Genomic DNA, 24,775 nt, shown 5'->3' with positions numbered 1-24,775 from the left:
TTAAATTCCTAAGTGGAGTAATTTCATCACAAGCTGTGTTCAGTATTGGCATGAAGTTCAAACTAGCCAGCTCCCAGAGGTAAACATGAGTAAAATCCATCCCTGTGTCTGCTTCTCTCTCTTGCATGCACACACTGTAGTAGAATGAAAGTAGTACCCAAATTAAGGTTGTCTATATCTTCTAACTTTAAAGTGCTTGATTCTACACCCTTAAACAAAATGTTTCCATCAACATATGATTTCTCTCTCACACACAATGTCCAGTTTATTTATTTTTTTAAGGGCAAGACCAAGTTCTGCAGAGAACAACTGTAGTTGTGAAGTGTTAGGCAACCTTAATATTGGGGTTCAATGGGAACCATGTCCCTCCATTCTGCATCTATCAGTCTGGGGGAAGGGGAGTTTGGGGCTTCTGCTCTGCGACAAGGTGGTGGGCTAGGGTCTTCTGCCCAGTGGGAGGGGGTTGTATTGGGGCTTCTGCCTCACGGGAGGTGCTTGCCAGGACTTGGGGGTTCAGTGGGAACAAGGCTGAAGCCCCATGCCGTGGCTGGCACGCCCCGGCTCTTGAACTTCTGAAGATTGTCGTATGTGGCTCAGAGGGTCTGTAAGTTTGGCCATTCCTGTTTTAAAGAAACAATCTTACACTTCCCATTCCTTTAACAGGTAGGGAGGAACCAGTCACTCCACACACTTCAGATCATATACCAAAGGAAAGAGTTCCCTGATGCACAGGAAAGAGAAAACCTACTTTGTAAATAGAACTGGAATAAGACAAGTCATCAAGAAAAAGAAGAGTTACTTAGTGAATCTCACTATACGTGTGCATGCAACTCATGCACCTGAGATCGGAATCTTTTGAATATCTATGTCCATTGGGGCTGCATGTACAAGAGCACACAGGGTGGAGCAGCCACAAATCTCCCTCAATTCAAAGCCCATTTCATCTGCAGACTCTAAAAAGCAGGAATGGAGGGCAAGCTGTGGGATCCGCACTGACCATATCATATTGAAAAAACACAGTTATTGTTAGGTAAGTAAAAGACAGTTACCTTTTCTGTAACTGGTGTTCAAGATGTGTTGCTCATATCCATTCCACAACAGGTGTGCGTGCTCGCCACGTGCACCAGTTCCGGAAGTTTTCCCCCTAGCACTACCTGTAGAAAGTGTCCTCACGACCCCTGGAGTGGTGCCTCTATGGTGCGGTATAAGGGGCGCTGCGCGTGCTTTCCCCACCCTCAGTTCCTTCTTGCCAGACTACTCCGACAGAGGGGAAGCAGGGCGGGATGTGGAATGGACATAAGCAACACATCTCGAAGAACACCAGTTACGGAAAAGGTAACTGTCTTTTCTTCGAGTGATTGCTCATGTGCATTCCACAATAGGTGAATCCAAACTATATCTGTTAGAGGTGGGTACGAATTCACAAATTCTTGGGATGGATTACAGCCTTGCCCAACCTGGCGTCCTCCCTGGTTTGGAAGACGATTGCATAATGCGAGGTGAACATGTGAACCGAAGACAATGTGACAGCCCTAGAAATGTCCTGAATGGGGACATGGGCTAAAAAGGCAGCCGACGAGGCTTGTTCCCTAGTCAAGTGTGCCCTCACAAATCGGTGGCGGAGGGACTCCCGCCAGGTCGTAAGAAGTACAAATACACTAGGTGATCCAATTGGAGAGCCGTTGAGTGGAGATCGCCCAACCTCTCATGCGTTGGGCCGATGCGATGAACAGCTGCGAGGATTTCCTGAACAGCTTCATGCGTTCCAGGTAAAAGGCCAGAGTCTATCTCACATCCAGCATGTGGAGGCGGCGTTCCCCACAGGATGCATAGGGTTTGGGACAGAGCACTGGCAGGAAGATGTCCTGACCCATGTGATAGGTGGAGACCACCTTGGGGAGGAACGAAGGAGAGTTGGAGCTGGACCTTATCTTTGTAGAACAGAGTGTACGGGGGTTCGGAGGTCAGGGCCCTGAGCTCTGAGACCTGTCTAGCTAACGTAATTGCCACCAGGAAGGCTACCTTCCACAAGAGGTGCGACCAGAAGCATGTAGCTAGCGGCTCAAACGGGGGACCTGTCAACCAGGCCAGCACCAAGTTCAGGTCCTACTGCTGGACTGGGGGCCTAACATACGGGAAAAGATGTTCCAATACCTTAAGGAATCGACCAGTCATAGGATGGGAGAATACCGTGTGGCCCTGCACCAGTGGGTGGAAGGCCAATATGGCCACCAAGTGCACCTTGAGCACCATTGTAGGTAGGTGATCACTGGTTCGGGCACAGTGAAGACTTTGTCCATCCTGTCTCTGGACTGGGAGAACACTGAGGCGAGCTGGAGGGGCCTCTTCCTGAGTCTGGCGTGGTGAACCACATATGTGCATGCCGACATGTGACCCAGGAGCTGGAGGAATGCTTTGGCTGTGGTCACGGGGAACCTTGTGACTCTGCCGATGAGCTCCCTTAGGGTGTCGAGCCTGTCCGGTGGATGGGAGGCCTTGGCCGATGTCGCGTCCAGGACTACCCCAATGAACTCTATGTGCTGCACCAGGACAAACGTGGACTTGGTGTTTTTTACCAACAGGCCCAGAGTGGCACATGTGGACAGGACGAGGGCCAAGTGATCCCGCACCTGCAATCTGGAGCTGCCCTTGACCAGCCAGTCGTCGAGATAGAGGAAGATCTGAACCCCACGACGTCTAAGGTAGGCTGCTATCACAGACATGCACTTTGTGAATGCCCTGGGAGCAGCGGACAAGCCAAACAGGAGGACCATAAATTGGTAGTGTTCCTGCCCAACTGTGAAATGGAGGAAGCATCTGTGCCTCTCAAATATATGTAATGTGGAAGTATGAGTCCTGCAGATCGAGGGAGACATACCAGTCCCCGGGATCTAGAGAGGGGACGATGGAGGCCAGAGAGACCACGCGAAACTTGAGTTTTACCATGCATTGGTTCAGGCCTCACAGGTCCAGGATGCGCCTGAGCCCTCCTCTGGCCTTCGGGATAACGAAGTAGCAGGAGTAGAAACCCTTGTGTCTAAACTCTGCTGGTACCACTTCCACCATTCCTAGGCCAACGAGCCGCCACACCTCCTGCTTGAGCAGGGCCTCGTGAGAGGGGGCCCAGGAGGGACAGAGATGGAGGGTGGGCTGGCGAGGTAGAGGTAAACTGTAGGGTGTAGCTCCCAGAGATGGTGTTGAGGACCCATCGGTCTGAGTTCAGCCACGACCACTCCGGGAGAAAGAGCAAACAGTTAGAGAAGGGAAGCTTTACTGCGGGTGGATCCCTGGTATGAACTGGTAAGTTGCCCCCGGCCGTCCCGTCAAAACTGGCGTTTTCCCGCCTGTCTACCGTCGGAGGGCCGAGGTGGGGGGCAGACTGGGACTGCCTCTGCCAGCGTTTTATAGTCCCTTGACTTTTTTTTTTTTTTTTTTTTTTTTAATAAGGGGGCTCATATTTAGAGTGGGTGGCCTGGGTGGGAGCTGCTGAAGCTTAAACTTGGTCCTGGCCAGGGCCGGGACATAGAGGCTAAGGGTCTTTAATCTTGTTCAGGAATCCTTCAGGCCGTGCAATTTCACGTCCGTCTGTTCCGCAAAACAGGGCCTTGCCATTGAACGGAAGGTCCTGTTAGGAGTTCTGCGCCTCGCTGGACAGCCCAGACAGCAGGAGCCACAATGCCCTCCTCGTGGACACTGTAGAGGCCTTAGACCTTGCAGCCCTATCCGCGGCATCCAACACTGCCTGACGGGTCGCCCTGGCAGCCGCTGTACCCTCCTCCACCAGAGCCTTGAACTCCTTGTCACGCTCTTGGAGGGAGACCTCGAATTTGGGCAGAGCGCTCCACAAATTGAACTTGTACCTCCCCAGGAGGGCTTGGTGGTCCGCCACCCTTAACTGGAAACTTGAGGACGAATAAACCTCTTCCCTGAATAGGTCCTGTCTCCATGAGTCTTTATTTTTCAGAGTAGGGGCTGGTTGGCCTTGCCTCTCCCTGTGGTTGACCGATTCAACCACTAGGGAGTTGGGGGCAGGGTGAGTTTACAGGTATTCATGCACCTTGGCAAACACAAAGTACTTCTGTTCCTCCCTCTTAGAGACTGGGGGCAAGGAAGCCGGGGTTTGCCACAAGGCATTCAAAATCTTTGTCACCCCTTCATGGAGTGGGAGGGCCACCCTGCCTGGTGCTGAGGCTGAGAGGACGTTGAAGAGGGAGTCCGAAGATTCCTCCACCTTCTCGGCTTGAAGCTACCCTTTTCAACAGTTCCTGGTTGGCCTTGGAGTCCTCCTGTGGAACAGGTGGAGGAGGGGCCGTAATTGCCTCATCAGGGAGAATGAGGGTGCGGTACTCTGTGTACCCACCGGTGCTGGAGGTCTCACCACTTGGTTGCCCTCTGGGCGCAGAACTGGTGATGAACGCCCCACTGACTCCTTCCTGGGAGGCTGAGATAGGGAGGCTGACAGTCTCTGTGAGGCTCTGGCCACCAAACAAGTCACCACTAGGGGCTGCGCCGGAGGTCATGGGACCCATTGGTACCATGGTGCCAGCCAAGGAGCCTGGTGCCACTGCACCTGCTGTGGCACCAATGGAGCAGGCTGTTCAGCCTGACCCATTGATTGATGACTACGAAGGAAGGCCGGGCGTATGACCTGCTGCTGCGCCCGGCATACGACCTGCTGCTGCGCCCGGACCAGGAGGAGCAGCGGAGCCAGGAATGGTGCCAACCATGAGATGTGATCCCGGGGTGGAGGAGCGGAAATACTACCAGTAGCAGCTGTTCTGACGGGCGGATCCGCGACAGCGAGTTGCTGGCGACTGATGCCTGGGACTGAGGGAGCAGAGCTGTGGCAGGGTCCTGGAGCGAGACGAAGAACGGGAACGGTGTTGATGCCTGTACAATGATGGGCTACGGTAGCCTCTCAGAGACAAGGACCTCCAGTGCTGTCTGTCCCAGTCTTGACGGGGCACGCTTTCCTCATGAGGTCTATGGTCCCTCGAGGAGGAACAGTGCCTGAAGCCCCGGCCAGTCAGTACCCAGCCAGACAATCTGGTGGGGGTTGACGGGGACTGGCGTGGACTGCACACGAGGCAGTCGCTGAGCAGTGAACGGCGTTGGGAACATTCCCTAGACTGTGAACGGTATCCACCAGGTGGTGACTGCAGAGATCCAAGTGGTGGCTTGCCTCTGGACTGGGTAACCAATGGTTGCAGGTCCCCTGGTACTGGCACAAACATAACATCCTGGGCCGCTTGCAGGGCCTCCGGCATGGACCCAGACTCGGACCCAAACCCAGAACTGCACAATGTGGGTCTAGTCTTTCCCCCGTCTTGCTCCGGTGTCTCAGCGGAGAAGACCTCTTCTTAGCTCTTTTGGAGTGTTGCGTGGACGGGGAGCAGTGCTGGCTGGTGAAAGGCACTGAAGGGTCGCCATGCACCAATGCTGCGGTGCTCGGTGCCAATTCGGAGTGGCACACTGGAGTTGGAGTCAATGCTGACTCCATCAGAATGGCTCGGAGCCAAATGTCCCTTTCCTTTTTGGTCCGAGGCTTGAAAGATCTGCAAATCTTGCAGCGATCGCTGAGGTGGGTTTCCCCAGACAGTGTAAACAGTCCGCATGCGGATCACTCACTGGCACTGGCCACCTGCAAGTGCCACACAACTTAAATTCCGGAGCATGTCCCGACCCGGGCGCACTAAACTAACACAAACTACAGGTGCTACTAACTATGAACGAACAAGAGTTCAAGAGGGAAGCTGCAGCCAAGCTGGAGCAGAGCAGTTCTGATGCACCTTCACTGGTGGCAAAAAGGAACTGAGGGTGTAGGGGGAGCACGCCGCACCCCTTATACCACACTACAGAGGTGCCACTCCAGGGATCGCTAGGGGCACTCCCCAACAGGCACTGCTAGGGCACCAGTGCATATGGAGAGCACGCACACCTACTGTGGAACGCACACGAGCAATCACTCAAAAAACCACCGTTCTTTTTTTAAGTATGTGTCAGTGTGGATCCCATAACAGATGACTGGCAAGCAGTACCCTCTTCAGGATGGTGGAAATGAGAAGCTTCAATTGCATCTGTTGAATAGTGACTGGAGTACCACTCTTGCAATTTTGGCCTCTTATTAGTCCAATGCATAATGTTGGACAAACATGGATGGCTGCTCCACTTAGCAGCCTTGCAGATTTCAGATATCAGCACATTTCAGAAACAGGCCAAGGATGCCACTTGGGTTCTGACGGCACAACCCTTAACAGTCAAATGGAGAAGTACATCAGCCATTGGGTAGCACAGTGAGATATGAGTTACCCATTTGAAAGTCTGATGAAATGCCTTGACCATTGGAGCAGCCAACTACAGACATGGGGACAGTCTAAAAGATTTTGTCCTGTTGATGCAACATTGAAGAGCTCTGGATACGTCTAGGATATGGATCGTCTTCTCCCCTTGTGTGGAATGTGGCTTTGGAAGACACAGGCAAATTGAAATCAGAAAATGCCTTGGGAATTAATTTTTTGCACGAGGTCTCAGTACGACTGGCTTTATGAAACAAGATGAAAGAAGTTTCCACTCTGAGTGCCTGAAACTTGCTCACTCTTCTGGCTAAGGTAATGATCACCAGAAAGACTGCTTCGAGTGGCAGATGGAGTCCTACAGGTTTAAGAGGACAATGCTGGAGCAGGTTCTCTAATCAGTAGGTAAAGGCATCAGACAATGACAAGGACAGGTTTAAACCCAGTGAGATTCTAGTATGCCATTACAAACAATTGGTGTGAAGCATTTCACCCCACTGTACAAGGAGGTGTGCAGGAGAATCTTCCCCTTCTTGACCTTTTCCTTTTTGGGGAGAGGAGAATGCCCATTTAAACAAATTTTTAATAGAAGTATTGAAATAAAGAAAGCGAAGAGAGATTTCTTGACAAATTAAGAGTTCCAAAGCCTAGAAAAAAGAAACAGGTCAAATACAGTCCAAGCTCCACCTCACTGCCATGGGAGGTGAGAAAGAACTTGAGGGTTGCAGCCACTCCACACAAAAGCACAAAGAGGCAGAGAAAGCATGCACAGCCCTGAAGGACGCTACTATTCAAGCGATTATGAGCTCTCATGAGGCATATGTAAACCTACAGTGGAGTCCAGAGATGAGAGAGAAATACTTATAAAACTACAAATTCTTCAGTAAAATGTGGTGTCTCATCCTTTATTTGATTTTTTTTTTAAAAAGAACCACATACTGAGAACAAGAGAAATGCAAACTATAGTACTTGCTATCATTAGGTTGACAAGCAGCAGATAACTAATTGAAACTAATTAAATCCTCCCAATACAACAAAATCTATGTAGTCTCAGTCTTAACTCTATTTTAACATATCAGTTATGTAAGAGTAAAAATACATTACAAAGATGCTGTAACCACCCCAAAAACAGATATTACACACCAAAAAATGCAGAGATAAAGTTACATTAAAAATCCAAATGAGTTAAGGTAAGGAAATGTACAGTAAAGACACTCAATCTTTTCTCTACACTGTAGTGACACCATACAGTAACTACACAATTATGATTAGTGCATAATTGTGTTTCCAGTTTATATTAAACTGATTTTAACAACAATACATATTTTCTCTCAAGGCATAATCCATTCTTAGAAATACACTACCTCAGCAGAGCACTATGAAACATTTGCTGCATTTGCTACTCCACAAAGTGAGCACTAATAAGATTATTAGAAAATACTGGATAAATATGACTATATATATTTACAAAGCAATTTGGCACGGAAGTTAAAATATACCTACACTAGCCTCTTTAACGATGTAAAGAAACATACCAAAAAAAATTGTATGACAATTACATGGTATCAAGTATCAGAGGGGTACCAGTTAGTCTGGATCTGTAGAGCAGCAAAGAGTCCTGTGGCACCTTAGAGACTAACAGACATATAGGCGCATGAGCTTTCATGGGTGTATTCACCCACAAAAGCTCATGCTCCTATACATCTGTTAGTCTCTAAGGTGCCACAGGACTCTTTGCTGCTTTTACATGGTAAACTCATCCAGTTTGGTAAAGGGAGGCCAGAGAAGCTGCACTTTAAATGGGTAGCTAATTTTCTTCAACCTTATTCCAGTACACTGCGTCTACCTCTAGACAATATTTTTCCAATAACTTCGAAATCACAAGATTTAGATCTTGTAACCATTGATAACTTAGCACTCACTTGGACACATGAAGCATTATATGTCAGTTACTCCAATCAAAGTTTATAACTCAGAATTATCCAAAATGATTTATTTTGTATAATTCTGAAAGACTATAGTCCAGGTCAATTTCAGTTTCCACAATACCACTCAACTTGCTGTTTCCAGCACAACAAATACAAGTAGTATGTGTAAATTCTCCCAAACAAAATAAGGAGATCCAGTAATAAAAAGTAAATAGTTCCATTTCAAACTCTAATCATTTACTTCCAAGGAAATCCCTCTCTCTCCTTTAAAAATGTTATGCACAGGGAATAAGCTATGAACACATGTAGATGGAGCTGAAAAAAATTCACTCACTGGAGGCAAGTAGGAAGCGTTTCCTGCTACTTGGGGGCATATGTTAGCAGTTTCTACAAAAATTAAGCTTTTAATTAAAAAAAAAAAAAACCAACTATTTTTCTGTTCTTTATGGTTCTAGAGTAAATATTCCAAACTGCAAACCAACTCAGCATTGTCTTCCCTAACCTGCAGTCAGTTTCGTGCCTTTGCACAGCATTACCAAGCACCAGCAGAGTATTTAGACTCTGGTCTGTTTCACTGTTTCTATTCTGGGAGTCAATGAAACTCCAGAATCCTATCAAATTTACAGGAATGTTATAGAGAAAGCAATAAAGCATAGAAACAGGCACTTCACAGAGACAGACTCAAAAAGTGGTCTAGAGATAGATAAAGGAGGATGCTTCTTCACACCATCTTTCCCAGCAGCCAAGAGGCCCTAGGTGAGAAGAAGTCGAACAGTGGAGACCTGATCCATTCTATGCCCACACTCCATAGGAGCCAGCAAGCTGAGGAGAGGCGTACGGTAACAAAAGCTTCTCTCCTTCACAGCAGCCAGGAGTCTCTGGGATGGGTAGGAAAGACTAAGCATTGCCTTACCAGATGATTTATCAATCTAATCTTGTATCCTATCTCCAACGGTAGCCAATACCTGCTGCTTTAGAGGAACATGCAAGAAATACTGCAGTAAACAGTCATGGAATAGCCTACTCATAGGGAGTAGTTTCTTCAACTGTAATTCTAGATGTTTTCATTATCAATATATCATGAATGTCAACCTTTTTCTGAACTCTGCAAGGCTCTTGGTCTCATTGATATCTTGTGTGTTCAGTTCCACAGGCTAATTGTTTGTTTTATGAAAAATTGTTTCCTTATTAGTTTGAAATGTGTTGCTAATTGGTTCATTAAAGGTCCACTTTCCTTATATTAGGAGAAAAATGAAACAGAAGTACCCAACCTATCTTCTCTATATACTGTTCATTATTTTGTGTATCATGTTCTTTTTACTGGAACATAACAGCACAGATCCCCTTCATTTTTTATACCTCACACTGACTAGTAGGTGCATCTTGTAAATTTATCAAGGTCTGTAATAGGAAATATTTCTGCATGATCTCAATGTTTTGTCCGGATCGCTTAAGGCAGGGGGTCGGGTCCCCTCAGGGGGTCACGAGCTGTCAGCCTCCACCCCAAACCCCGCTTTGCCTCCAGCATTTATAATGGTGTTAAATATATAAACAAGTGTTTTTAATTTATAAGGGGGGGGCGGGTGTCACACTTATAAGGTTTGCTATGTGAAAGGAGTCACCAGTACAATACACCACTACCCCGATATAACACTGCCGTGGGGAACCAAAAATCCTTACCGCGTTATAAGTGAAATGCCGTTATATCAGGGTACCGGTGGCAGGGCTGCAGTGGTGATTTAAAGAGCCCGGTGCTCTGGCTGCGGGGAGCCCCATGTCCTTTAAATCGCTGGCAGAGCCCTACTGTTGCAGCCCCGGGGTAGCAGCGGCAGGGCTCCAGTGGGATTTAAAGGGCCTGGGGCTACCCACAGCAGCCGGAGCCCTGGACCCTTTAAAGCGCTGCCTGAGCCCCGCTGCCACAGCTCCAGGGTAGCAGCGGCAGAGCTCCAGCGGTGATTTAAAGAGCTCCGGGCTCCCCGAGGCAGCCAGAGCCCTGGACCCTATAAAGTAACTCAAGTCACCTTTTATAGAAAAACTGCTTACATCAGTGCTTGGCACTTACATAAGCTCGTATACAAGCTTTCATGTCGTCACTGTCTTTTTAGTATTTAAAATGGAGCGAGAAAACACGTAGATACAAAATGTAGGTATACATTTATAACAAATAACATAACATTACAATAAACAAAACATGAAAGAAATATTTTTCTTTCAACTCCTCTCCCATTTCATTTACTTTGTGGTCAGATTCACTGTTTTATTGCTGGTACACATCTTTCTCCAGATCCTACAAGAGGATGTTTACCAGTATCACAAGCATCAAATCTCAAAGCGAAAACAAAGATGTCAGACAGAAGTGTGCTCTGAAACAAAAGTGAGGAATGAGCTGAGCATCCTGGGTGGTGTTGCAATCAGTCACTTCTTAAACATCAACAGGAAGCAGAAAAAGTTGCACATTTTAAAAAGTACTTTAAAAAAATTCAGAATACATTATTGGTGCTATATCAAAGAATACATTTTAAAAACTTCGTGCAGATCACGGCCTTTTAATTTGGGTATGTATAGTGATTTTTTGTTTTAGTAAGAAAATTACTATTTGCATGCACCCCAATTGCCTCTACAGGGCGGTTTTTTAAAAAAAGTTTATGTTTATAGTGACTCATCCCAAAAGGCTCCCAAATCTCTTTTCAAACATATATGTAAGATCACCCATATCTGAGAGATTAAATATGGCAGTCACTCTATACCAGCAGTACCCGCAACAGGTATGTTATTAAAAATACATACATGGGAGAGACACCTTTACCTCAGTTGTATTTAAAAATGGAATAAGTATATTACTGTTATTAGATCAACTACTATATCCTCAATTCAAGTCAGAAGAAATAGCTATAAAACACTTCAGAGAATTCTTAAGACTTTCTGTACTACTTCTGTGATCTGGTTACAGCAGCATCTACAGATTAATAAAAAGAGATTACATTTTCTGTTCCTATCTGAATAGGGTAGGCTAATCTGAAAAGCATGGTTTTCAATTATCACAGATTTCAGAATAAAGTACCTACTACCAGTACTCCAGGGACATCTGAACTGAAAATATGAACTACTTTAAAATAAGTACAATGGAGTCTGTCATTATTCTTGCTGCAGATAAAGGAACTCATTTTGCCATGGCTGATATAACAGCATGCAAAGACATTTTATTTTCTTTGCTAGCAGAGAGGGAAAGACTTAGAAGTCAGATTGAACACTAAGCCCAAGGCCAATCTGTTACTATAAACAAGAAAAAACTGTTGTCTCGTCAAGAAATTGATTCGTATAGCAATAACTACTCTTCTCTACTTTAGGAGAGACACTGTAAAACTAAATTCGATACTGAATAAATAAGAACAAAGGCTCTATTTTCCATACATTGGTGGATCTTACAAATTCTCAACAAAAGTAATTTAGTGAATTTTTTTTTAAAAATGCTTTAGTTCATTACTGAAAAACAAACAACTGCTTTTTAGAAACTCTGTTTCTTACCTGCTCGTAATTTAGACGTTGAATTTCAGAAATCTCTTTTGGTTTTGCATCAAGAATATAGTCTCCTTTAAAAAAAAAATTCAAGTTATAAATTATTCCACAACTCAATGCTTTAGATGTACTCTTTAAAATTTGTCTATCTGCCTGAAGCTCTTTGACAAAATGATGGCATCTTTAAGTAACCGTCTTTAAAAAACTTACCACTGGAACAACTTCCCAAGGGTCATAGTGGATTCTCCATCACTTACATTTTTAAATCAAGATTGGGAGTTTTTGTAAAAGATATGATCTAGGAATTATTTGGGGGAAGTTCTATGACTCGTGTTATATAGGACGTCAGTGATCCCTTCTGAACATCTATGAATTTAAGTTTACTAAAACTGATGAGATCCCACTTCCTCAGAACTTTAATCATAATTGTTAGAGAAAAAGTTAATACACAATCTTATCAGAAGGCAAGTGAAACCCAAATGATAGTTAAACATTTCAGTTGGGCGTGTAGCTACTCTATTTGCTGACTTTTTTTTTTTTTTGGCAAATAGAGTCATTTATTCCTAGAGTTTCTGACAAAATATTGTTTGCAATGTTCTTTCAGTGTTTTATGAATTAATTTTTATTGGGTCCAAGATTTGCTGTTTTCTGTACCGTTTTCAATGTGTCATGATGAGAGTTAAATATTAAATTAATTTAGCTTATGCCTTTATCCAGGGCAACAGGATTATTAAAATACAGCAGTGGCTCTCAAACTTTATTACTAGTGACCCCTTTAACATAGCAAGTCTCTGGGTGCAACTCCCCTTATAAATTAAAAACACTTTTTAAATATATTTAACACCATTATAAATGCTGGAGACAAAGTGGGGTTTGAGGTGGAGGTTGACAGCTCACGACCCCCCCCCCCCCATGTAATAACTTTGTGACCCCCTGAGGGGTCCCGACCTCCAGTTTGAGAACCCCTGAAATACACCATGTTATACAGACAAACTTTCAAGTCTTATATCACAAAAATATCCACTCCTTATTTGTATCATATTTACATACATGCTTGTGAAAATCTGGTTATACTGTTTGAATGTCTTAATTTGTGTTTTAATTGTCTATTAATTTCCCATTTTTATATTTAACTTGTATAAAAACAAAAAGAACTGAATATTTTATACATTACAACTTTGTTTCTGTTTAAAATGTGTTTTTCCCCTGGAGACACATGCAAAAGTCAAAGTTACAATTCTGCTTGCACAGCAGAATATTCCTTTTGCAAGCGCAGACCACCTGAGCCCCCTATTTAAAAGGGATCTTTCCTGACAGCCAGATTGCTCATTCAGACCAAAACCTTGGACTAGATGGGACACCGCCCTCTATTATCCAGGTGAAGCTGGCAAATCCCAAGTCATAGTTCAAGTTTAAGCAACCAAAAGAAATATTAACAGCAGCAAAGGGGCCACATGGTAATATAACAAAGTACATGAATAAAATCAGACACCAAATTAGAAACTAATATAGATATTAAAAGAAATGTGAAATCTGAATCCTTTATGTTTTGTTAGCTTCAGATTGGGTTGTGTTTTATTTTAATTTCATTTTAATTTATTTTGTATTTATTTTGGAATCTGATTATTTAGGTTTGCTGTAAATGTAATATGATCAATTATATCAAAATCAAATAACACTGAAAAGTAGGGATGTCAATCACAGTTAACTCATGTAATTAACTAAAAAAATTAATCGCTATTAAAAATTAATCACAATTAATCGCACTTAACACTAGAATACCAATTTACATTTATTACATATTTTTGGATGCTTTTCTACATTTTCAATATTGATTTCAATTATAACACACAATACAAAATGCACAATGCTCACTTTATATTTTTTATTACAAATACATGCACTGTAAAAATTATAAAAATAGTATTTTTCATTTCACCTCATGCAAGTACTGAAGTGCCATCTCTATCGTGAAAGTGTAATTTACAAATGCAGATATATTTGGTTACATAACTGGACTCAAACAACACAGTTTAAAAACATTAGAGCCTACAAGTCCACCTCAGTCCTATTTATTCTGTCAATCGCTAAGACAAACAAGTTTGTTTACACTGACGGGAGACACCGCTGCCAACTTCTTATTTACATCACCTTGAAAAGTGAGAACAGGGGTTTGCGTGGCACTGTTGTAGCCAGCATTGCAAGGTATTTACGTGCCAGATGCGCTAAAGGTTCCTATGTCCCTTCCATGCTTCAGCCACCATTCCAGAGGACATGCTTCCATGCCGATGATGCTAGTTAAAAAAAAATTATGCATCCATTAAATTTGTGACTGTACTCCTTGGGGGGATAATTGTATGTCTCCCACTCTGTTTTACCTTCATTCTGCATATATTTCATGTTATAGCAGTCTTGGATGATGACCCAGCACATGTTCATTTTAAAAACACTTTTACAGCAGATTTGACAAAACGCAAAGAAGGTACCAATGTGAGATTTCTAAAAAATAGCTACAGCATTCAACCCCAGGTTTCAGAATCTGAAGTGCTGTCCAAAATCTGAGAGGGACGAGGTATGGAGCATGCTTTTAGAAGTCTTAAAAGAGCAACACTGATGGGGAAACTACAGAACTCAAACCACCAAAAAAGAAAGAAAAAAAAATCAATCTTAGGCTGGTGATTCAGATGACGAAAATGAACACGCGTCAGGCTGCACTACTTAGGATTGTTATCAAAGAGAACCCATCATCAGCATGGAAGCATGTCCTCTGGAATGGTGGTTGAAGCATGAAGGGACATATGAACCTTTAGCACATCTGGCACGTAAATACCTTGCAACGCCGGCTACAACAGTGCAATGCAAACACCTATCATCACTTTCAGGTGACACTGAACAAGAAACAGGCAGCAGTATCTCCTGTCAATGTAAACAAACTTGTTTGTCTTAGCGATTGACAGAATAAGAAGTAGGACTGAGTGGACTTGTAGGCTCTAAAGTTTTACACGGTTTTGTTTTAGAGTGCAGTTATGTAACATTTTTTTTTTTTTAAATCACATTTGAAAATTACACTTTCACGATAAGGAGATACCAATTCAGTACTTGTATGAGGTAAAATGAAAAATACTATTTCTTTTATCATTTTTACAGTGCATATATTTGTAATAAAAATAATACAGTGCACAGAGGTCACTTTACAAGGTGCCACAGGACTCTGTCGCTTTTTACAGATCCAGACTAACACGGCTACTCCTCTGATACTTTATTGAAAAGTGTTTTTCAAATGGATGATCACTGTGAGAAGGTGATATGGAAAATAAACATATTGTTGTATTGATAAAACAGTTCTCTTTTTTGTTAGGTTTTTATATAAAGAGTTTATTTTTGAATATTTCTCCTATACTGTCCATTGACTGTGTGCCTAAACCAGGGGTTGTTAACTCAGGTCCTCAGGGATCTCCAACCATCCAGGTTTTTGTTTCAGACAGGAAATAATTGCTTTTATTAAAATCCATTAGTTTGTTTTGCATATAGAATGCTCACGTGCCCTGGACGTTTTTATGAATTAGGACATTTAAGTGTTTTATATGCAATATTAAGCAGTTTATATTTAAAACAAACGATTAAGTGCCAGTTGGATTAAAACCCTGGACTATTGGCTGTCACCAAAGACCAAAGAAGACCTAACACGCCAGCTGGAAAATCTCACTCTTTGGCCTTGAATCTCACTCTTTGGAGCTGTAAACCTCACTCTTAAGGGCAGCCAACCCTCAGCATCTCTGTTAGCTATTAGTTTATCAAAGAGAACAGAAACTCCTAAAACATTTGCTTAGACTTTGATTTTTAAGATGTGATGAAATAATATACAGCAATGCCCTCACAGCACAGATGATCATAACCTCAGACAAATACATTCTTAAACAAAGTTAATGAGAGATCTTGAATCAATACCCAAATTGTTGTTTGGCATGAGTTACAGACCCTTTGAACCAATAAATCTGTAGACGCTTTGATAGAACATAGCAATATCTGCTTTATAGGTTAGATTAAAACATGGTCAGACAAAATATGGATTGCTTTGAAAATTAGTATTGATTTGGTTTCAAATAGTTGTAGAATTTGACTAATGCATCCAGATCTAATAAGCTATTTAATTTGTATATAATACACTAATCAAAATATATAAAAATTGAGGATATTGGCAGCAACCAACTGGCTAGGAGTACTGCAAAGAGCCAACTCCTTTCCCCATGAGCAGCATAATCTTCCGTCTCTTGGGAGTAGGAGATGTGTGGGGACAAACCAGGCCAAAGGATCTTGTCCCATCCCATTACTCTTTTTTATAAAAAACGTGTGTGTGTGTACACACACGCACACAGGTTAGCTACCAGCCTTTCAGAATCCTCGCAAAGGCGCTTCATTTTGCCTTGCAGCATCTTTCTCCCCCAATCTCTGTGAGTTAATTCTTCCCTTATCAGATATTAACTCACCATCTCCTAACAGGCCCTTTAAGAATAACGAAACAGTGGGAATTTCCTCACAACAGGCACCTTCTTACCATAACCTGAAAAAACCTGGCAGATATTTAGCAAGAGATCCAAAAATTACTGTGTCCTCATGAAACACTTAAGGGGGGGACCATCTGTCATGAGAGCCTGAATCACTATACTTTGAGCTGAAGTAAGGCTACTAAGAAAAGCTGTCTTTTCAGGTAGGTGGTAAAAGGAACAGCTTGCTCCACACTCAGAGGGGAGGAATCCATCAGCTCTGCTAATACTTAGGCTTGGCAGAATTGAATTTCTTTTATTGTTTTGACAGATAATATTGGTGTTTATTTTTAAGCACTGTTTCCAATTTTTATTATTTACATTTTCACAGTTGAGGGAAATTATGGAGGGAGGGGTCAGAATTACAGAAAATGATAAGATTAAAAAAGTTCAAGCTTTATAACAGTTACCACCACCAATTGTCAGCATTAAATGTCAAAGTATACAAAGTAAATATCGTTAAATCAAACTAAGTTCTCAGGCAGCATTTCTCTTAGTTTGCCTATTTGCAAATTTTGATTAAAGAAATACTTTCTGGTTTGTGTGTGTACAGTGACATTGATGTTTATGACAATTATCGAGGAAAATTTCATCCTTCCAAGTCTACCAATACTATATTGAGGTCCCAAGGATGAGGGGGCTGCCAAATCAGTGGAAAAACGTGAATGAGGCCTTTAAGGAATCTTCCTGCTGTGGGATGGGGGAAAAACAAAAAAAGTATGGCCCCCTGGATAGGAGTGTGTTATGCAGATATTGCTGCTAGAAGGAACCTTATGGAGCTGATTGAAAAATTGAGATTTCAGAGTTAGTAAGTAGTCCAGTATTGCTGAAATTGGTAACATCAGAGAGAAAGCTGGTGCTGAGATCCCCAAAATAAAAAAAAATCTCTTCCATTCAGCTTTATAATTAAATCTGGTGAAGGCTTCCTGCTTTAGAGCAGAATGTTCTGAACCTTAGAAGAAAGCTTCTTTCTGTGGACATCATCCAGCCAACATCCTGGCTGTCAGATGTAACAGAGTTGGGTCCAGGTGTATAATCTAACTGTTGTTCTCAAAGACTATGCAGCCAGGGCTGGTAAGGTGATGGTGGCTGTTCTGAAAGGTTCATCAGTTCTAAATGCCACAACTGCTCGGCCCATACTGGAGTTTCCCCAGTACCCTCGACATCATGGACATTGGTGGAAAGGTATGTATTAGTCTTAGTAGCCAGGCAATTAAAAAAACAAAACAAAAAAACACGACATCTGTCAGGGAGGATGGACTCCAACACCCTCTTAAACAGCTTGTGAGGCTTCTGTTGTTCTGGTCTGTGGCAAACAGGTCTATTTCTGGAAATCTCCACTTGTGAAAGATGTTATGTAGGACTGAGTCTCTGACAGATCACACATGGTAATCTGAGAACAGCCCATCAGCTGTTCTATGAAAATAATGAAACCAGGACGGTGCAAGGCAACCAGTGTGGTTTGGTTCAGAATGCACCAATTCCATGGCCACATGGCTACCTGATAGATCAGGGAATGATCTTGCTCCCCCACAGCCTGTTGACATAATGTCTAGTTGTTGTGTAGTCTATCAGAACATGTACTGTGGATCCAGCAATGCTTTTTCATGCCAGTTGGACGGTTCTGAGCTCTAGATATTTATGTAGAGAAAAGTTTTTTGAGATATCTGTCAGAGTGTCTTGGGAGGCAGCAGGTACTGTGTTGTACACCTGATGAGGAGAGGGCTTCTTGAGGGACTGTGGCCATCATGTCCATGCAATGACTTCTGGATAGATACACTGATTTCAACTTCAACCACCCTTCAATGGAATGTAGGTCAAGTCTGACAATCTCGGACATAAGCATGTCTCAGGCTACTAGAACCCATGGCCTCATGCATTCTTACTGATGTTCTTAATTGATCTTGAAGTGGGTTGATAAAACCTATCACTGTTTGGCATCTCTTGTGTAAGGTAAGATGACATGGACCTGGACTCTATAGTGTTCCTAAGAAATCTATGCTGAGTCAGTACAGTTTGTCTTTTGATGTGGGTCTAGTGAGGCAAACCACATTAGAATTATTTGTACTAAGTTAATCACCTGTTGTGGTGATCTTCCTCGAATCCTCTAGTTGTCAAGTTATGGATGAACCTAGATTCTTTATCTCCTTAGATAATCTGCCATGACTAGTGAATACATTCAGTGATGTGGAAAGACCAATGGTAGGACTGGTAGCAAGATGTTCCCACCAGGAATCTGAGGTATTTCCTGTAGGCTGGCTAGATTGATATATAGAATAGTAGGCATCTTGCAAGTCAAGAGCTGCAAATCAGTCCTGAAGATCTAATGAGGGAATTACAGAGGTCATAATCACCATCCTGAACTTGAAATAGCAGATTTAAATCCTGTCAGTGCTAATACCCTCGGGAGGGGAAAGGAGAGTGTCTAACCTAACTAGTTTATCTAAGGGGAAAAGATATGTGTTTTTGTAAACAGATGATTAACTGTGATTCTGACTAACACCCACTAGCACAATGTCCAGAGCAAGGAAGACAACTGCTATGACTGCAAAACAGAACATTTGGCCATAAGAAAGAACTCAGGGAAAGCTGGACCTGTTCCAACCTTTACACCATCAGGCGAGGGGGTAAAAGGACACCTAGGATGCAGGCATAGCTCCACACTCTACTGCCCAAAAGAAACCATCTCACATGCATGAAGCACATGCACACCAAGAATAAAATCCATTTAGACCATCACTCACAGAAGAATCAATCAGTCCAGGATTGTAATTCATCCTTATGAAAATGTTATAGAATATTCTCCATAGCCAGTTTACTAGTAGGGCTGCTTAAGAGTTTCTTTGTAACATTAGCAATGGTAGAAGTGTTTTAAAATCTCCATTATTATTCACTGTTTGCTATATGTAATAGGTGCTGGTTACTAAATTTCATAAATAACCTCAACTCTATATGCTTAGAACAGCCTTCAAACAGTAGATTAAAATAAAGGCTACTAGGAAAAACAAACAAGAATTTTTTGAATTACTGCAACTAAGAAAATTTTAACCTTTAGTGCCTCTGACTGACAAGCAATCCCAAATTACAGATATGTATATGGCCATATAAACCATGTGATGTTTCCCATTCTTTCTTGCCATCTCCTATGGCTCTTGATGAGACAGAGATGACAGTAACCCTCAGTTAGTATGACCTCTTACAAAGCAGCCATTACCTCCCTTTGTTCCCAGCAAGGGTGAAGCAAAGCTGCTCTCAAAGAAGATGGTGTCACGTATGCTGTGAGGGTCCACGACCTCCTCAGCATGGCTTAACTTCTTTCCTGTTGGGAACAACAAGGAGGTAGTGGCCTTTTCCTAAGAGAACAGTTCTCTGTAGAATTCCCTGAATACCAAAATTATATTTATCAGCCTTAGTTATGAAAAGTAAAAGCAGAACATTATTACTAATCATAAAATTAATGCCTTCAAATGGAGCCAGTACATGAGATTTCAGTGAGTTTGAAAAGTCTGCTATTCCATTATCAAAATAATTCATAGTAAAGTGTTCAGACACTGGATGCTAAATTTCTTCAAGAACTCATTTTAAAACAAAACAAAAAAAAACCTTTAAAACTGATGTTATTTCAAACTAATTAACCAAATCTGGTGCAGAATGAATTTACAAATAAAAGATGAAGTGCAATAATTGTGGGAAGGATATGCTGTATTCCTTATACATAAAGTGGCTGAACTCCTGCTTTGAGAAAAAACCGCCACACTCCTCACAATTCCATAATACATGCTCATAAAAAGTAAATCTAAACAATCCATCTACACAAATGTTTCCTACAGTAGCACAGATCCATTCATTGTATAGCGCCTAATCTTTATGTGTTTTTCCTCCTTGTTATTTTAACCCACAATAAACTATTCCCTAGGGAGGGAATGTTATAGAGAAAATCGTTCTTTTCACTTTTTCAGGTTAACTTTATACAAAAAACTGAAACATCGCTCCAAAGTTATTAGGCTGGGAGGGAAGGACCTGTAGCATCTAGAACTTAAGATGTGTCTAGACCTTAAGATGTGTGGTGATTGAACCTTGACTATCTGAATGTTCTGGACTGTCAGAGTTAGACTTGTCCTCTGGAAACAGTTGTAGATGGGTTAGAGACTGAACCTGAGAATGAAGTGGTGCCTGCAAATAAGAGACCCCATCTATCATGCCAATTACATTAATTTTTTGCAGTTCCTGTAATTAGGTAAGAACAAGGAGAAAAATAAAACATCACTGTCGAAAATTAAAAGAAACAAATTGTCTTAGTACTTTTCAGGAGATATAATATGAACAAAGCAAGGAACATGAATAAGAAAAATGTCTATTGGCATCCTGGAGCATGAGGCCAGGCCACCTGCATGATCCGGGCCATAAGCTGGCAGCCACAGTAACATTTTACATTTAACCATGAAGGTAGAGCACAGAACTTCCATTACCAACACCAATGAAAAGCATGAATGATAACCAAGGTAGTCTAGTATACCAGATTATATTTTGTGTAACCTATATTCAATCAAAACCTGCTGGAGAAAAAGTTATATGGAAAAATATTCTCATGTAATACTACCAAGTGATAAACTACTTTCTTAAATAAAATTATAAATCTATTCTGGATCACTACTAACCTAAATATTCCATCAGCTGTTCAGCAGTTATGATTTCCATCATTGGTGGCAGCTTGACCTGTGGGGGAAAAAAGGGATTTTGCTTCAAAAATTGAGAAGTATATTTGAGGAAGTTTGTGTTACATTAAAATCAAAAAGTGATTTTACAAGCGCTTTTGGGCAGAGACTATACCTATCTCTGTGCTTCTACAGCACCTAGCACAAGGGAGCCCAGATCCTATAGGATACCTCTAAGGGATACCGTATTATAATATTTCAAACAAACAATAGAAAATACTTTCTAGTACATGAACTAAACACACACAAGGGTGAAAGATCTCTCCACCACAACATGAGTACGGTCACACAACTTAAAGGAATGACAGTTGCATACTGCCTGTGTACTGTATTTAATGTAACATGGTTAAATTTTTTTTATTGTATGTAGTGGAAAATTAACTTGGTACATCTCTTGCTTTTCTGCCATCTTTTCCTTCCTTGTTTCACTCACCCTTTCTTCTTTCCTTTCTCTTCCCCTCCAACTCCTGATTTTTCCCTGGAACGTTTTTCCTCTACTTCCTCTCCTACATTTTCCTTCCTTCTCACAAGGTTGTCGGAGAAAAACTCAGTTCTCGCTTTTTGTTTGGGTGCCTAACTCATGCTAAGTAACTGACATTCATTAAGATCCCTTCAAATCCTTGTTAATTATTTCCCTGCTTCCACAAGGTCCATCCCTCTCTCTTTCTATTGTATTTCACTATTCTAAATTATCCCATCAAGATTTTCCTCTCTCCCCTCCATCATGCAAATTCAGATATAGGATTTTTTTGTTGTTGTTCTTTTAAAAGAGAATACCTAATAGCAAAAGGAATAAACTAACTACCCAAACAGACACTAAACACTGGGCCAAATTCCTATGGAAGTACCTAAGTGAAACCCCTCTCCATATACACACAAAGAAAGAATTGGTACTGAAATCCCTGAATCTTGCTTGGAACGCCATCTTTTGTATCAGCCTCCAACTAGTAGGTGTCTGATAAATGTGAAGCTCTCACGTCAGTCTCGCAAGCCTCTGGGGCTGATAGAAGAAAGTCATCTCGGTTTACTTCTTTACCAACTCTGAATATGGAACCCAAACCTCAGTTGAGTCATAGTCTTTGGAAAATAGTTCCAGTGCCTAATTCTGCAACTGATGAAAATGAAATTCAATCATCAGTTTCACTGCTTCCAGTGGGATTCAAAAAAAGCAGAAATGGAAACTAACAAGGCAAGTTTTCACTCCGCTGCATCTTGGCAAAACTATAAACAGCATGAGCAGCACTAGAGCTCTCTGAAAACTCTAGAAGACAGAACAGCATCAGGTGACACTTATAATTTTGGAAAGGTTTCAAAATTATAAGGGCTGAAAAATCTTAATACTCGATTCTCAAGAAGCTAATGGAAGTGTTTGCCTAGACAAGCAAATTTTTGAAACCTTTTAAAACTGAGCTACTTAGAATGATTAGACTTATACAACATCTCAACTTAATCGCAAATCAAATCCATTTTTATAGGGCTTCTCTAACACTCTACAAACTAATGACTTACAAAACCTTTGGCAAGTGTACAAACAAGATTTTTGCCAAAATGGCGCACAGCCCTTGAGTTCTGTTGCAAGAATTTGTCTACACAGGGAGAAAATCCAGAATAGATAGTGTAGAATAGCTATTGCTGAATAGGTATTCCACACTAGCTCCCCATATGGATACTCTTATTTTGCACTAAGTGCCTTTGTGAGTTTTAGGTTAATTCATTTTAGAAATGGATTACCCCAAATTGCTAAAAGGCACTCAGTGCGGAATAAGAGCGGCCACACAAAATGTCAAAGTGGAATAGTCACTGAGATCTAAATTTGCAGCCTACTTATTTTACAGTAACTCCCCTGTATAGATAAACCCTTAAATCCCCAAGCAGCAATATTGGTGCATACTGTCTTTCACAATCCACAGCAGGCCATGAAACTATAGCTATTTTTCTGTTATGTAGACCTTCCAAGAGCTAGATGCCTGTGCTGCCTTCATACTTGACTACAAAAACGTGATTAATCCTTCCCACAGAATTCAAGCAGAAGCTACAGCTAATGTAAAATAAGATCCATTTAAGCAATGGGAGCATATGGGATTACATCTGTGCTAAAGTCTCTAAACTGGCTTCTTGTTCACATCGCAACAATTCATGCTAATAGTGATTATCTTTAATGCCCTGCATAGTCTAGAACTAACCCCTGCCTCTGATGATTTGGGGGAATCTATATGTATAACTTACAAATTCTGGTTATTATGAAGTTACTGTTATGAAAATTACTGCATCATGAATGCCCTCTGTTGATGTGTACCCACCATGGTTCTGGCAGGATTGTTCACAGACAAGGGACAATGTTGAGTCATTAGAACTCAATAACCATGTATTCAGGGTAAAGTACATTGGAACAGTGGGTTTGCTTGAGCTGGAAGGGGATACCGCCTCATCCCGTCTGAAAGGACAGGGGGAAATGGAGAACAGAAAATTCCCCAAGTAGGACAAAAGACACCAACATACTGATATTGGCCATAGAGGCTGGGTGGGTCAGGGGAAAATTCACAGTAAGACACAGGAAGTATAGGAAGGAGAGGGGAAGGGGATGGTTTGGCCACAGTCAGAGGAAGCAAGCTGACCTAGGAAGAGAGGCTCCATGTTTTGACAGAGAAGTCATACAGCTGCAAGGGAAGAATCCTGGATCCCATAGAGGACCCTGTCCACAGCGGTGAGGAAACTCAGGCAGGCAAATGCATGTAGGGATGATTATTTTTATATAGACCTGTGTATTTCTCATGTGATTAAGTAAGAAGCAATAATGTGTTAGAATTCTGTGCAAAGTGTCTGTGTGTTACTTGCTACACCTACCATGTAGCCCCTTGAAGAGGTAAAACAGAAGGATTACATCTTCAGGTGGAGTTTGGGAGAAGGCTACTTAAGCCACAGGTGAGTCAGCACTGCTCCATTTCTGTGAAGAGGTAACGCACACAGTTGGTGCCCAGGACACGTGCCAGATAGGCCAAGGGAGGAAACAGTGCTGCAGCCTACTGATGTGCAGGCAAGTAAGTGTCTGGATCTTCTCACAATAATCTGGTGGGCCACCAAAAGAGGGAGCTCAACCACATCTAAGACACTGCCTCTCATCGTGGCAGTTATGTATTTTGGCTCGAAAGTACTTCGAGCCTAAATAAAACAGTTACTCACCTTCTTTTAACTGTTGTTCTTTGAGATGTGTTGTTCACGTCCATTCCAATCAGATGTGCGCACACTGCGTGCACAACCGCCAGAAGATTTATCTTCCACCAGTATCCGCAGGGTCGGCCTGGGTGCCCTCTGAAGTAGCGTCTTCATGGCACCCAATATAGGGCCCAGCTGAGCTGACCTGCCGCCCCCCCCCCCCCGTCAATTCCTTCTTGCCGGCTACTCCAACAGAGGGGTAGGAGGGAGGGTATTGGAAGGGACATGAACACCACATCTCAAAGAACAGCACAAGGATGGCGCACCAGCTCAGGAACTGGATCCACCCCACCTTGCCTTCTCATCACAACTACCCCCTTTCTGCCCTAGCTGGGCCCATATTACACTGGACCATTGGGTACTACGCACAGTATAAAGGGGATATTCGCTTCAATTCTCTGCCTGCCCTTCCACTCCCCTTCCCCATCTCTCTTCAGGTACCCTTCTCACGAGCAATTCCTTATACAACTCCCTACTCTTCTCTCTGGGAATGGTGGAAGATGCTCCTTGGGAGCTCAGGGGGCAAGGGCTTCTATTCCCAGTACTTCCCAATTCCTTCAAATAGG

At 42.3% G+C, this 24,775-nt stretch overlaps 1 protein-coding gene across 3 annotated transcripts in view; it reads right to left on the bottom strand.

Moving 5' to 3' along the window:
* The window catches only part of MINDY2 (MINDY lysine 48 deubiquitinase 2), a 117,427-nt gene that overhangs the window by 77,872 nt on the left and 14,780 nt on the right, over positions 1-24,775 (bottom strand). For all 3 annotated transcript variants that reach the window (XM_044980238.1, XM_044980236.1, XM_044980237.1), the window contains exons 2-3: positions 20,940-20,997; positions 11,747-11,811 (exon numbers count right to left, since the gene is read on the bottom strand). In XM_044980238.1, the coding sequence (XP_044836173.1) occupies positions 11,747-11,811; positions 20,940-20,982 (108 nt within the window). In that variant the 5' untranslated portion in view covers positions 20,983-20,997. The remainder of the gene's footprint in view (positions 1-11,746; positions 11,812-20,939; positions 20,998-24,775) is intronic.

Source organism: Mauremys mutica, chromosome 11, assembly GCF_020497125.1.
Source record: "Mauremys mutica isolate MM-2020 ecotype Southern chromosome 11, ASM2049712v1, whole genome shotgun sequence".
NCBI lineage: Eukaryota > Metazoa > Chordata > Testudines > Geoemydidae > Mauremys > Mauremys mutica.
Note: the sequence above shows the minus strand (reverse complement) of the source record. Positions and strands in the feature narration are given on the sequence as shown.